General features: G+C 36.9%; 1 protein-coding gene across 1 annotated transcript in view; it reads right to left on the reverse strand.

The window, feature by feature from the left end:
* Window positions 1-4,047: 4,047 nt before the first annotated feature.
* The window catches only part of PPM1H (protein phosphatase, Mg2+/Mn2+ dependent 1H), a 683,070-nt gene continuing 670,927 nt past the window's right edge, over window positions 4,048-16,190 (reverse strand). The window contains exons 9-10 of the mRNA XM_053716939.1: window positions 12,941-13,092; window positions 4,048-5,338 (exon numbers count right to left, since the gene is read on the reverse strand). Coding sequence (XP_053572914.1) covers window positions 5,191-5,338; window positions 12,941-13,092 — 300 coding nt within the window. The 3' untranslated portion in view covers window positions 4,048-5,190. The remainder of the gene's footprint in view (window positions 5,339-12,940; window positions 13,093-16,190) is intronic.

The following is a 16,190-nucleotide window of genomic DNA, read 5'->3' on the forward strand; positions in this document are numbered from 1 at the left end:
ATATTCTTGCTATCATCATTTTTCATGTTATAATAAATCTATTCTTAGATTCTAATATTTTATATTCTGATACTGGATAAACTTCAATATTTTTGCTACTTGTAACTTATATTTTGAATAATGGGACATGCAGGTCATGTGCACTTAAATATACTGTATCGGTTTTTCATGGTTGTTCTTCCTGTTTACTACTACAGATGTGAGAGTGGAACTTATTAGCCAATAAACAGTGGATACTTCAGTATCAGTTGTGCACAAACTTGCTTTTCTGTTTCTTTAAATGTAAACAAGTTTAACTTAATCTTTCTGATGCAAAAAATATGTCTGGCTTTTATGTATCTTTAAATGCAAGCTTTGGAAAGGTTTCTATTTTTTATTTTTCAGTTGTATGTTACTTTTTTCTCACTACGTCACTAGTTCATAATATATTACACTACTTTGTATAGGTTTTCTACATTGTTTTTCACTAAATAGGTACAAGGTGTGTAAGCCATACATAATTGATACAGATGTGGTTAACGTAAATGCTGATTACATGTGATTATACGTGACATGAAATTAATGCATTATTTATTATTCATGCAGTCAATAGAAGTCTGCAATAAATGGTATAGGGTTGCACTTCTTGGTTAATGGAGCCCACCACAGTGAAAAAATACAATTAAAATATAAAAATAAGTCAAGGAGAGTGGCTAAGGAGTAAACTATTAGAGTTATTTTTTAGAAGAAATAAAACATGCACACTTTGGTAAGACAAGTTTTTTTCTACTGAAAGTGTTGCATTAAAGTTAACACATTTCTTCCATATTTCTTTAAAAGGAGACACAACTCATTATAGTTTTGTCCTAGTATAATGCCTATACGTTTTGCAAAACATATTGTTTTTATTGATGGTTTTGTTAAGCCTCCTTATTTGTGTATTTACCTACAAGAGTTTTTAATAAAGGTGAGGGCACCAAACATGTTGTGTACTTTGGAATGTGTCTCTGTAAGCAAGGAAATCATACTGTTCTCGAAATTAAATACACAAGTTTTTTTTTATAAACCGAGGCTTTATACATAACCCTCACATAAAGAGGGGCGACCTGAACCTCCTGTGGAGAAGTGAATAGGAAAATCTAGCGCCGGAAGATGGTACCTATAGCTCTGAACAAATGGCCCCTAGCTGCCAGTAAAATAGGTTAATGGGTAATGTGTAATGATGTACAGAGCGCCTAACCAAATGGAGGCTAAGGTAATAAGGAGAATTTGTGGAAACTAAATGTTGGAGCTAAATGTTATTACAACACTTCACTTAAAACAATATACTTAAAAACAAAATATAAAAGAATATGTATCCATGCACATAAAAACAAAAAATAATAATAAACCAAACTTCTAAAAGCAAACTTCCAAAACATGAAAGGAGTCTAAAAACAAATAGTCAACTGTAGAGCTGATGCGATGCGTCCCTAACATGGATAATCTAAGCCCTTAAGAATAGAGAAGTCTAATGATCAAATAAGTCCAAAAATATCCAAATTGGTGTCAAAGGTGAGAAAAATTGTGGAAAATTTTGAAAATAATGTGCACAAAAATAAAATTAAAAATAGAAAATTAAAATCTATAAAAATATAGATAAAAATATATAAATAAGTCAAACTTGTATTTCCTAGTGGTGAGAATCTGTCTTCCTAGTGTTGAGAATCCATCTGTGTTTCCAGTACTCCTGAAGCCTGTGAAAGTCCCATGTGAATCCGTCTGTGAAAATGAAACTACAATAGTGCAGATTGCTTTAAAATCAAATAAATATTAGAATAAGGCTTACCAGTTAGAAGTCAACGCGTTTCTGCCTTTCCTGTAGGCCTTTATCAAGACTAAAAACTGTATGCTGCTGGTGGCCTTATATACAAGTCCCTATTTGCCTTAATTGATATGTTTGGGCGCCAAGTTTAACCAGAAGTACCGTTTTTTGATTGTATACATTTTTTCGTTCATTTATTAAGATTAATACTTATTCCATAACATAGAGATATTTATCTATATGTCTTTCTCTCTAGATACCTGTTTTTCCTGCATTACAATACATTCACTTTCTTCCGATAATCCTTAATTCTTATTGGTTGTGATGTCACATCCGTTTCGATCTGTATATTCAGCTATGTAGTTTACTGTGATATAGTCAGATCTCTGGTTTAAATAATTTCCTCATTATTCTGTGGCATCCTAGTTGTTCATAGCACACTAGTATCTATAGCAATTATCCATATACCATACCAATCTGTACATTTACATTACCATTCAAGTCTATACACTTTATAGAGGATATACAAGATTATGTATATAAATGAAATAAAAAAAATGAAAATGAAAGATAAATGTGTAACCCACCATGTCCAGTGGCTATTTGAAACATATTCATATATACTGATTTACAAAGAGTTATTCAATACTATTACTCTATTTTCTAAGTAACACTCCTAAGATTATGTCGGAAGAGGATCCCAGATATATCACGTATGAGTCTATATTGTCTCTGTCACTTTCTGATGTACCCGGTGTAGATCCAGAGTGGGTCTTTCTGTAATTAGGATGTCATTAAAGGGACACTGAACCCATTTTTTTTATTTTGTGATTCAGATAGAGCATGAAATTTTAAGCAACTTTCTAATTAACCCCTATTAACAAATTTTCTTCATTCTCTTTGTATCTTTATTTGAAATGCAAGAAGCTAAGTTTAGATGACAGCCCATTTTTTGTGAACAACCTGGGTTGTTCTTGCTGATTGGTGAATAAATTTATCCAGCAATAAAAAAAGTGCTGTCCAGAGTTCTGAACCAAAAAAAAAAAAAGCTTAGATGCCTTCTTTTTCAAATAAAGATAGCAAGAGAACAAAGAAAAATTGATAATAGGAGTAAATTAGAAAGTTGCTTAAAATTTCATGCTCTATCTAAATCATGAAAGAAAAAATTGGGGTTCAGTGTCCCTTTAATGTATAAACACTCACTCTTACTATCTAAAAAAGAGAGAAATTTTGTGAGAGTATTCAAAGTTCTCTGTATCAAGCCTTTACTGTCATGTTATTTGATGAGGAGTAGGAACCGGGTAAGGGGTGAGTACTGGAATCCTCCTACCTAAAACCAGCACTCACCCCTTACCCGGTAGTTTAATTTTCACAGAAGGATTCACATGGGACTTCCACAGGCTTCAGGAGTACTGGAGACACAGATGGATTCTCAACACTAGGAAGACAGATTCTCACCACTAGGAAATACAAGTTTGACTTATTTATATATTTGTATCTATATTTTTATAGATTTTCATTTTCTATTTTTAATTTTATTTTTGTGCACATTTTTTTTCACATTTTCCCACAATTTTTCTCACCTTTGACACCAATTTGGATATTTTTGGACTTGTTTGATCATTAGACTCCTCTATTCTTAAGGGCTTAGATAATCCATGTTAGGGACGCATCACATCAGCTCTACAGTTGACTATTTCTTTTTAGACTGCTTTCATGTTTTAGAAGTTTTCTTTTAGAAGTTTGGTTTATTATTATGTTTTGTTTTTATATGCATGGATCCATGTTCTTTTATATATTCTTTTGAAGTATATTGTTTTAAGTGAAGTGTTGTAATAAACATTTACCTCCTGTGGAGAAGACAGGAAATGTAACTACAGTGGCTATAAGCTGCTTTCTCTGTCCTGCAGAGCCACTGTCACACAGCATTTAAACTTTTTTATCAAAGATTTTTAAAGCAAAGTGAACAAGGAAAGTTGTCCAGGTGCCAAGCTGTCATTTCTAGTTGCCATGGCAACCTAACACTCAGTGTTTGTCAAGCACTATTCTAAATTACACTGCAAATAGCCCCTGGTCTAAAACCAGTTTATGCCCCTTTAAAGGCTGTAGTAATATATAAGTAAAATAAAATAGGATATCTGATCAGTTGGTATATATAGCACCGTTGCTATTTCATTGTTGCCACTTTAAAATAAGATATAACACTAACATTCAATGAGAATCTGTGGACACTGTTAAAGACTGAATGAATGCAAAGACAGAAATGAACTTACAAAAACATTTTTTATAGGCAAACATTACAATATTCTTGTTAATAACTAGCTACAATATGCTTATGTTTTCTCTAAAAGCTCACCTTTCTACATCAAGGGTAAATTATTTCAGAGAGTTATATTCATACCTCTCTAAACCAACTTCTATTTTACAACTTAACATTACTTATGATCTAAAATTAACTGATGAATAACAGATGTATTTCTAACAAGATACACACAAGTAAACTCTTAAGGATCGAAGAACTATGTATTAGGACATTTCTGATCTCTAATTGCATTTAATATATAATCAATTTAAAGCATAAACGAACTAAAACACATGCACACATTTTTCAACAACTAAAGTACGGACAGATAAATCCATAACCCACTTCCTCAAACAAATAATTTAAATAATATAACATTTTTCAATAATAATTATGTAGAACACAGAGTACAAATGTAATGGTTAATGCCAAAAAAGAAGTTTGAGCCCAAAATAATTCTCATTATTCAGATGGTCACTGCTGTAGCTATAATTGGCTGCAGTATTAGAATATTTTTTAGGGAGTTTTGTTATATTCTTTATCTGTTGTAACTGATCTTTCTTTTTTAGTTTAGAAAAATTAAGTTTGTTTTGTTTGTAAAAAATGAGATGATTGGAGGAAAATTAACATGTGAGGTCTTGGAAGATGAATAAACAAAAGTAATAACAATAATATAAAAAAAATTCTGTTTAGCACAATACTAGGTGATAAATACTAAAAACACCTATTTCATTGGGTATAAAAATAGAATATATATATATATATATTTAGGAGAGAAAGTCTGTAATATTTATGGAATAAATAAATTGGAAGGTATTTTTTTTTAAGAATGTATCTTCACACTTTTCTTTTTAGAAGCAGGTACCTTAATGAAAATAATTTAAACAAAATGAAAACCAATACCTGGGCTGAGTCAGTTTAGTGTACAACGCACAGAACAGTAGCAGCATTAAATATGTTCTGTTTTGAGGTCCCCATAACCAAACAGCAGAGAATGAGCAATGCCCTATTGCAGTAGTGAAATTTCTTCACAATATTTTAACAGTACATAAACCATTCAGAACTGCCTGTTCCCTTGTCAATTTGAGCTACATGCCAGGTCAACTCATGGTAGTTTGTTACCATGTATTAACGGTATGACATAAACAGAGATGTCATCCCCAGAGCCTAGCCTGTCATTTGATATTCTCCAGCCTCTATCTTTCAGCACGCCTCTTGCACGCATCACCAGATCCTGAGCTGCCAGCGTATATCTGCAAGACAGAAGAAATACAATTAAAATCATAGAATAGTGACGGGCAGATTAATGTTGTTTGTGCTACTGTTTGAAGTCTTTACCCAATATTGATTGCATCAGCACTTAGAAGATTAAACGGCAACAACATTTATTATTTAACAACAACAGAGTGTTCATGTACATTTATAGACTCTAGGGATGACCAAGAATGCAGGTCCATTTTTTGAAACTCTACTGAAACACTTAAACATTATACATTTCCAGCTGCTATTAGTTTGAAAATATCGAACATCTTAGGACATGGACGAACGAGAAAAGTTTTCAGCTTTCTAAAAAAATAAATATTGGAATACAAAGGTTCACAGTTGTTCAGCAAATCTTAGCTGCCAAGTAAATAGAACTATTCTGTATCAGCTCAATGATCACATAGTACGATTTCTTAAAGTTCAATAAAAATAATACATTAGGGGCGCGATCCGATATACGGCACAGGTTTCGGCGCAATCGTGGAAACCTGTGACGCCCGTAGTTTCAGCTCGCAACTCGAGCTATCCCATATACGGCGCCGTCAGATGCTAAAGTGCCGTAAGTCTCACAAACCAGCGATGTCCAGAAATCTGCGTAAGTACAAATTTCTGGAGTCGCCAGTGACTTACGGCACTTTAGAAACTGCCGCCGCATAAAAAACTGACTGAGTTATTAAATCACCCGTACAGTCTAACACGCCTCCCAAACATAGCCCGACACGTATACCCCTCTATCCGCTATCCCCCCTCACTCTCCTAATAATAATATTAAATGTATTAACCCCTAAACCGCCGCTCCCGGACCCCGCCGTACCTAATGAAGTTATTAACCCCTAAACCGCTGCTCCCGGACCCCGCCGCCACCTACATTATCTATATTACCCCCTAATGTGAGCCCCCTACACCGCCGCTACCTATTTTATCTATATAACCCCCTAATGTGAGCTCCTACACAGCCGCCATCTATATTACCTACCCCCTAATGTGAGCCCCTTACACCGCCGCCATCTATATTAACTACCCCCTAATGTGAGCCCCTTACACCGCCGCCATCTATATTACCTACCCCCTAATGTGAGCCCCTTACACCGCCGCATCTATATTAACTACCCCCTAATGTGAGCCCCTTAAACCGCCGCCATCTATATTACCTACCCCCTAATGTGAGCCCCTTACACCGCCGCTATCTATATTAACTACCCCCTGATGTGAGCCCCTTACACCGCCGCCATCTATATTAACTACCCCCTAATGTGAGCCCCTTACACCGCCGCCATCTATATTACCTACCCCCTAATGTGAGCCCCTTACACCGCTGCCATCTATATTAACTACCCCCTAATGTGAGCTCCTACACCGCCGCCAGCTATATTAAATACATTAACCCCTAATCTAATCCCCCTAAAGTAATCACCTCTATTACCAGCCCTTAAAAGGGCCTTTTGCGTGACATTGCCCCAAAGTAACAGCTCTATTGCCAGCCCTTAAAAGGGGCATGCCCCAAAGAAATCAGCTCTTTTACCAGCCCTTAAAAGGGCTTTTTGCGGGGCATTGTCACAAAGAAATCAGCTCTTTTGCCTATAATCTAAATCCCCCTACACCGCCGCCACCTATAATAAATGTATTACCCCCTAATCTAATCCCCCTACACCGCCGCCACCTATATTAAATGTATTAACCCCTAATCTAATCCCCCTACACCGCCGCCACCTATATTAAATAGATAAACCCCTAATCTAATCCCCCTACACCGCCGCCACCTATTTTAACTATATTAACCCTAATTATATTAGGGTTAATATAGTTGTTATATTATATATATTAACCCTAATTATATTAGGGTTAATATAGTTAATATCGTTATTATATTATATATTAAGTGTAATAACCCTATCTAACTCTAACATCCCTAACTAAATTCTTATTAAAATAAATCTAATTAATATTAATATTATTAATTAAAATATTCCTATTTAAATCTAAATACTTACCTATAAAATAAACCCTAAGATAGCTACAATATAATTAATAATTGCATTGTAGCTATTTTAGGGTTTATATTTATTTTACAGGTAACTTAGTATTTATTTTAACTAGGTACAATAGCTATTAAATAGTTAATAACTATTTAATAGCTACCTAGTAAAAATAATTACCAATTTACCTGTAAAATAAATCCTAACTTAAGTTACAAATACACCTACACTATCAATAAATTAAATAAACTACAAATATCTAAACTAAACTACAATTAAATACACTAAACTAAATTACAAAAAAACAAACACTAAATTACAAAAAATAAAAAAAGATTACAAGAATTTTAAGCTAATTAAACCTATTCTAAGCCCCCTAATAAAATAACAAAGCCCCCAAAATAAAAAAAATTCCCTACCCTAATCTAAATTACAAAAGTTAACAGCTCTATTACCAGCCCTTAAAAGGGCCTATTTAGGGCATGCCCCAAAGAATTCAGCTCTTTTGCCTGTAAAAAAAACCAACACCCCCCCCATTACAACCCACCACCCACATACACCTATTCTAACCCACCCAATCCCCCCTTAAAAAAACCTAAGTCTAACCCCCAAGTGCTCCTTACCTGTCCTGAAGACCGGCGGAGAAGGTCCTGTTCCAGGCGGCGACCTCTTCTTCCAGGCGGCAACCTCTTCTTCTTCCAGGATCGAGCCGGCGCGGAGCGGAGGAGTTGAAGACCGATGACCGCGGAGCTGAAGACCGTCCATCTGGAACTGAAGACCGGCGATGCTGGAACTGAAGATCGGCGACGCTGGAACTGAAGATCGGCGACGCTGGAACCGAAGACCTCTGGAACTGAAGACCGGTGCCGGAACGTGGAGGAATAGCCAATACAATAAGAGCTACTGTAATTCTATTGGCTATTCTAATCAGCCAATAGAATTACAGTAGCTCTTATTCTATTGGCTATTCAAATTAGCCAACAGAATTAAAGTAGCTTGCATCCGATTGGCTGATTTGAATTTGAAGGCTCAAATCAGCCAATAGGAATTCAAGGGACGCCATTTTTAATCGTGTACCTTGAATTCCTATTCAGTGTACGGCGGCGATCGTATGAAGAGGATCCTCCACGTTCTGGCTCCGGTCTTCAGTTCCAGAGGTCTTCGGTTCCAGCGTCGCCAATCTTCAGTTCCAGCATCGCCAGTCTTCAGTTCCAGATGGACGGTCTTCAGCTCCGCGGTCATCGATCTTCAACTCCTCCGCTCCGCGCCGGATGGATCCTGGAAGAAGAAGAGGTCGCCGCCTGGAAGAAGAGGTCGCCGCCTGGAACAGGACCTTCTCCGTCGGTCTTCAGGACAGGTAAGGAGCACTTGGGGGTTAGACTTAGGTTTTTTTAAGGGGGGATTGGCTGGGTTAGAATAGGGGTATGTGGGTGGTGGGTTGTAATGGGGGGTGTTGGTTTTTTTTACAGGCAAAAGAGCTGAATTCTTTGGGGCATGCCCCACAAAAGGCCCTTTTAAGGGCTGGTAATAGAGCTGTTAACTTTTGTAATTTAGATTAGGGTAGGGAATTTTTTTTTATTTTGGGGGGCTTTGTTATTTTATTAGGGGGCTTAGAATAGTTGCAATTAGCTTAACATTCTTGAAATATTTTTTTATTTTTTGTAATTTAGTGTTTGTTCTTTATTGTAATTTAGTTTAGTGTATTTAATTGTAGTTTAGTTTAGATATTTGTAGTTTATTTAATTTATTGATAGTGTAGGTGTATTTGTAACTTAGGTTAGGATTTATTTTACAGGTAAATTGGTAATTATTTTAACTAGGTAGCTATTAAATAGTTATTAATAGCTATTGTACCTAGTTAAAATAAATACCAAGTTACCTGTAAAATAAATATAAACCCTAAAATAGCTACAATGTAATTATTAATTATATTGTAGCTATTTTAGGGTTTATTTTATAGGTAAGTATTTAGATTTAAATAGGAATATTTTAATTAATAATATTAATTAGATTTATTTTAATAAGAATTTAGTTAGGGATGTTAGAGTTAGATAGGGTTATTATACTTAATATATATATATATATATATATATATATATAATATAATAACGATATTAACTATATTAACCCTAATATAATTAGGGTTAATATAGTTAATATATATAATATAATAACTATATTAACCCTAATATAATTAGGGTTAATATAGTTAATATAGGTGGCGGCGGTGTAGGGGGATTAGATTAGGGGTTAATCTATTTAATATAGGTGGCGGCGGTGTAGTGGGATTATATTAAGGGTTAATACATTTAATATAGGTGGCGGCGGTGTAGGGGGATTAGATTAGGGGGTAATACATTTATTATAGGTGGCGGCGGTGTAGGGGGATTTAGATTATAGGCAAGATTATAGACAAAGCCCCGCAAAAAGCCCTTTTAAGGGCTGGTAAAAGAGCTGATTTCTTTGGGGCATGCCCCGCAAAAAGCCCTTTTAAGGGCTGGCAATAGAGCTGTTACTTTGGGGCAATGTCACGCAAAAGGCCCTTTTAAGGGCTGGTAATAGAGGTGATTACTTTAGGGGGATTAGATTAGGGGTTAATGTATTTAATATAGCTGGCGGCGGGGTAGGGGGATTAGATTAGGGGTTAATTCATTTAATATAGCTGGCGGCGGTGTAGGGGGATTAGATAAGGGGTTAATTCATTTAATATAGCTGGCGCCGGTGTAGGGAAATTAGATTAGGGGTTAATTCATTTAATACAGCTGGCGGCGGTGTAGGGGGATTAGATTAGGGGTTAATACATTTAATATAGCTGGCGGCGGGGTAGGAGCTCACATTGGGGGGTAGTTTAATGTAGCTGGCGGCGGTGTAAGGGGCTCACATTAGGGGGTAGATAATGTAGATGGCGGCGGCGGTGTAAGGGGATCACATTAGGGGGTAGGTAATATAGCTGGCGGCGGTGTAAAGGGGCTCACATTAGGGGGTAGGTAATATAGCTGGCGGCGGTGTAAGGGGCTCACATTAGGGGGTAGTTTAATATAGCTGGCGGCGGGGTAGGAGCTCACAGAGGGTATGTAATGTAGCTGGCGACGGTGTAGGGGGATCACATTAGGGGGTTATACTTTTAATGTAGCTGGCGGCGGGGTCCGGGAGCGGCGGTTTAGGGGTTAAATACTTTATTAGGGATTGCGGCGGGGGATCGCGGTTGACAGGTAGATAGACATTGCGCATGCGTTAGGTGTTAGGTTTTATTTGGCAGGTAGTTTAGGGAGTTACGGAGCTCCAATAGACAGCGTAAGGCTTACTACGGCTGCATTTTGTGGCAAGGTGAATATGGAGTAAGATTTCTCCATTTTCGCCACGTAAGTCCTTACGCTGTATATTGGATACCAAACTGCGCGGGTTTGGTATACCTGCCTATGGCCCAAAAAACTACGGGCGAAGGCAGAAATATACGAGCGTAACTTCTAGGTTACGCTGTATATAGGATAGCAAACCCGCGCAAATTTTGGCGTCGCCGGCTTCTGCGGGCGACGCTGTATATCGGATCGGGCCCTAGATGTTGTTTGTCAATCAAATATAAAACATTCTTTCTACTTGTGTTCTATAAAATCCTTATTCTGTGCGCTTCAAATTTATTTCAATCCATAATTCCTTCATCCCCCCTTAACCTCTTCTCCTTCCATAAAGCAGGGCCTCTCCAGCAGCTTTCAATTCAACCACACCCCTAGGCAGGTAAAAGGCAAACAGGAAGTGTTGACATTCTGTTCAGTTCCAGCAGTACCTTTTAGCACATACCACCAATTTCTTCACTCTTAAAGGGATACTGAACCCAATTTTTTTCTTTTGTGATTCAGATAGAGCATGCAATTTTAAGCAACTTTCTAATTTACTCCTATACGCTTACATTCCTGCTTTTTCAAATAAAGATACCAAGAGAACAAAGAAAAAGTGATAATAGGAGTAAATTAGAAAGTTGCTTAAAATTGCATGCCCTATCTGAATCACAAAATAAAAAAATTGGGTTCAGCACCCTTCTACATCTCTGCCCTTACCAATTCTTCCAAATACCCCCTTCAATCTGTGCCCAAGATCTAGTTTCCCTTTTTATTATCCTCTCAATTTGTAACAGACTTTTTTCCACTACAGCAAATTTTTTTTATTACCAAAAATGCATACATTTTTTAAAAGGTATAATACTACATATGGAAAGCATAAGGGGCTAGATTACAAGTGGAGCGCAACTGATTGTACAGTGTGCATTATCTTGTGCTTGGTTTTCCACTAAGAATAACACACAATCTGGTATTACAAGTGGATTGTTAAACATTTTTACCAAAGCATCTTAATGCAGCTGAAACTATTTAGTGCGCCCTGTACTTTTAATAGATAGCGCCAGGTGCACAATTAGCACGCTCAATGCTTTAACTTTACAAGTGATGAGTTAAGTATTGTACTTGAGCGCAATCCAAAGTACTGCAGTAAAATTTAAAGCTTTTTGAAGCCTGGTGAAGGTAGAAGAGGCAAGGAGTAGATTGTTAGTGGATCTTAGGGGACGGGCTGGAGCATATTTGTTGATGAGTGAGGACAGGTATGGGGGGGTGCATTGGTAAGGGCTTTGTAGGTCAGAGTAAGAATTTTGAATTTAATTCTGCTGTAAATGGGGAGCAAGTGAAGGCACTCACAGAGGGGTGCAGTGGATAAAGAGCGTCGGGAGAGGTGGATTAGCCTAGCAGAGGCATTTAGGATGGATTGAAGGGGGGAGAGGCGGGAGAAAGGAAGGCCAGTTAGTAGGTTGTTACAGTAGTCAAGCAGGGAAATTACTAGGGAATGGTTTAGCTGTTTTTCAGCACTCAGAAAAGGACAAATTTTGGAGATATTGCATTGGTGGTTGCAACAGGATGAAGAGAGCGATTGGATGTCGGGTATGAAGGACAGATTGGAGTCAAGTGTAAAAGTGTATGCGCTTAGAAGTTTTGAGATTGATGCTGCAAAATTAGTTTATAATGCTAAAACTAACTCTTCCATTTTACTTTTAATATAGCCATGTTCTTGCAAGAGAGTGCCAAACTTTCTATGTGTTGTAAGTACATATGTATATATATATTTAAATGTAAGAGAGTTTAGTATGTTAAATGCCATTGATACTGCCATATATTACTGTTTTCAACTTCAAGTTTAACAGCTCTGAGCTCCTAAATTCTAACACTTAACTTATGTGAATAGGTAACTTAGAACTGGAAATAAATGTACAAAATCATATGTTTTGCTGTAAAGAAAGAGTGCTTGTGGAAATATCCCAAAAGGTACTGACACTAATATTTTATATACATTTCTCTATCAGTTAACAAACATATTGCAAAGGAGGATTATTCTGAAAAGCATGGTAACTATGCACATACATTTTCAGTAGCCGTGGGAACTATAATCTTCAATAAGCTTGTCGAAGTGATACATTCAAAATCTTTGCTAATGATGCCCCAAGGAAATATAATTTCATATTCCCCTCCTTTTCCCTTTGAAAATAACTCATAGCTAACTGCACTGTGTCTTTTCAGACTTTGCAAGAACCATTAACATTTTGTTTTCCTAAATAAAGTAAAAATTCATACAAACCTGTGTGGGTCATCTGGGTCACAATTTGCTAGAAAATTTGTAACTGCTTCTGAAACTTCTTCATTTAGCAAAACATCCCAGAGACCGTCAGTGGCCAGAATAAGAACATCATCTGCACCATGTTCATATTGCAGTAAATCGTACACTTTCACCTGAAATGAGTAAATTATTTGTATAAAAAAACTACTATTCAGAATCTCAAGAATAACTTTTGTACTTTCATTCTTCAGTAACAAACTGAACGACAATATAATCTCAATGTAACTTCGTAAAGGGATACGAAACCCAATTTTTTTTCTATCACGAGTTAAGTTAAGCAACTTTCTAATTTATTCCTATTATCAATTTGTCTTCGTTCTCTTCTTATCTTTATTTGAAAAGCAGGAATGTAAGCTTAGGAGCCAGCCCATTTTTGGTTCAGCACCTGGGTAGCACTTGCTGATTGGTGGCTAAATGTAGTTCAGGGATAGAGTTTTTAAAAGCTTGGTGAAAACCCTGTTTATTTTGTCATGGCTAGTTAAGAGTTAAGGACAGATATAAATAAGTTTGCACTTTTAGCTAACCAACTACAGACCAGGATTTTGCAATCGTAGGAAAATGTCACAATATTAGTATAATGGAGGAATTGGAATGAAAACATTTTTTAAGGTATTTTACAACAAAATCTGGAAAATAAATGATGATTTAATTAGTATAAGACAATTCTGTTGCCTTACTATAGGGTAGCATACAAGCCAAATCTAAATATTTTAAAAACAAATTAACATCTTGTTTGTGTAATTGTTTTTCAACAGACAAACAACACCCATCATTTGCCATTTTGGAGGAGCCAATCATGGCTTGAGTTTGCAGACAACAAGGCTAACTATAGTCATTAAGTTAATTTAAAGTGCATTTTCTGTAGTTGTTATCAGTTAAAGGCAATTAAGGAAAGATTATCAGTTCAAGACAATTAGGGAAAGATATGTAACAAAATAAGCCTTAAAGGGACACTCAAGTTAAAATTAAACTTTCATTATTCAGATAGAGTATGCAAGTTTAAACAACTTTCAAATTTACTTCCGTTATAAAAAGTGCACAGTTTTTTATATTTAAAGGGACATGAAACCTAATTTTTTTCTTTCATGATTTATAAAGAGCATGCAGTTTTAAACAACTTTCTAATTTACTTCTATTATCTAATTTGTTTCATTCTCTCGATATTCGTAGCTGAAAGCATATCTAGATAGGCTCAGTAGCTGCTGATTGGTTGCTGCACATTGATGCCTCCTGCAATTGGCTCTCCCATGTGCATTGCTCTTTCTTCAACAAAGGATATCTAAAACATGAAGCAAATTAGATAATAGAAGCAAAAGTTGTTTAAAATTGCATTCTCTATCTGAATCATGAAAGAAACAATGTGGGTTTAGTGTCCCTTTAAACTTTTTGAGTCACCAGCTCCTACTGAGCATGTGCAAGAATTCACAGAATAGGCGTATATGCATTTGTGATTGGCTGATGGCTGTCACATGATACAAGGGGAGTGTAAATAGACGTAACTTTTCAGAAAAAAATCTACTATTCATTTGAAGTTCAGACTAAGGGGCATATTTATCAAGCTCCATACGGAGCTTGATGCCCCATGTTTCCGGTGAACTTTCAGGCTCTTCGGAAAACAGAATTTATGCTTACCTGATAAATTACTTTCTCCAACGGTGTGTCCGGTCCACGGCGTCATCCTTACTTGTGGGATATTCTCTTCCCCAACAGGAAATGGCAAAGAGCCCAGCAAAGCTGGTCACATGATCCCTCCTAGGCTCCGCCTACCCCAGTCATTCGACCGACGTACAGGAGGAAATATGCATAGGAGAAACCATATGATACCGTGGTGACTGTAGTTAGAGAAAATAATTCATCAGACCTGATTAAAAAAACCAGGGCGGGCCGTGGACCGGACACACCGTTGGAGAAAGTAATTTATCAGGTAAGCATAAATTCTGTTTTCTCCAACATAGGTGTGTCCGGTCCACGGCGCCATCCTTACTTGTGGGAACCAATACCAAAGCTTTAGGACACGGATGAAGGGAGGGAGCAAATCAGGTCACCTAAATGGAAGGCACCACGGCTTGCAAAACCTTTCTCCCAAAAATAGCCTCTGAAGAAGCAAAAGTATCAAATTTGTAAAATTTGACAAAAGTGTGCAGTGAAGACCAAGTCGCTGCCTTACATATCTGGTCAACAGAAGCCTCGTTCTTGAAGGCCCATGTGGAAGCCACAGCCCTAGTGGAATGAGCTGTGATTCTTTCAGGAGGCTGCCGTCCGGCAGTCTCATAAGCCAATCGGATAATGCTTTTAAGCCAAAAAGAAAGAGAGGTAGAAGTTGCTTTTTGACATCTCCTTTTACCAGAATAAACAACAAACAAAGAAGATGTTTGCCTGAAATCTTTAGTGGCCTCTAAATAGAATTTTAGAGCACGGACTACGTCCAAATTGTGTAACAAACGTTCCTTCTTTGAAACTGGATTCGGACACAAAGAAGGTACAACTATCTCCTGGTTAATATTTTTGTTGGAAACCACTTTCGGAAGAAAACCAGGCTTAGTACGCAAAACCACCTTATCTGCATGGAACACCAGATAGGGCGGAGAACACTGCAGAGCAGATAACTCAGAAACTCTTCTAGCAGAAGAAATAGCAACCAAAAACAAAACTTTCCAAGATAATAACTTAATATCTACGGAATGTAAGGGTTCAAACGGAACCCCTTGAAGAACTGAAAGAACTAGATTAAGACTCCAGGGAGGAGTCAAAGGTCTGTAAACAGGCTTGATTCTAACCAGAGCCTGAACAAACGCTTGAACGTCTGGCACAGCTGCCAGCCTTTTGTGAAGTAAAACAGATAAAGCAGAGATCTGTCCCTTCAGAGAACTTGCAGATAATCCTTTCTCCAAACCTTCTTGTAGAAAGGATAGAATCTTAGGAATTTTTATCTTGTTCCATGGGAATCCTTTAGATTCACACCAACAGATATATTTTTTCCATATCTTATGGTAAATTTTTCTAGTTACAGGCTTTCTAGCCTGAATCAGAGTATCTATTACAGAATCTGAAAACCCACGCTTTGATAAAATCAAGCGTTCAATCTCCAAGCAGTCAGTTGGAGGGAAACCAGATTCGGATGTACGAATGGACCTTGAACAAGAAGGTCCTGTCTCAAAGGTAGCTTCCATGGTGGACCCGATGACATATTCACCAGGTCTGCATACCAAGT

This window comes from Bombina bombina, chromosome 6, assembly GCF_027579735.1.
Source record: "Bombina bombina isolate aBomBom1 chromosome 6, aBomBom1.pri, whole genome shotgun sequence".
NCBI lineage: Eukaryota > Metazoa > Chordata > Amphibia > Anura > Bombinatoridae > Bombina > Bombina bombina.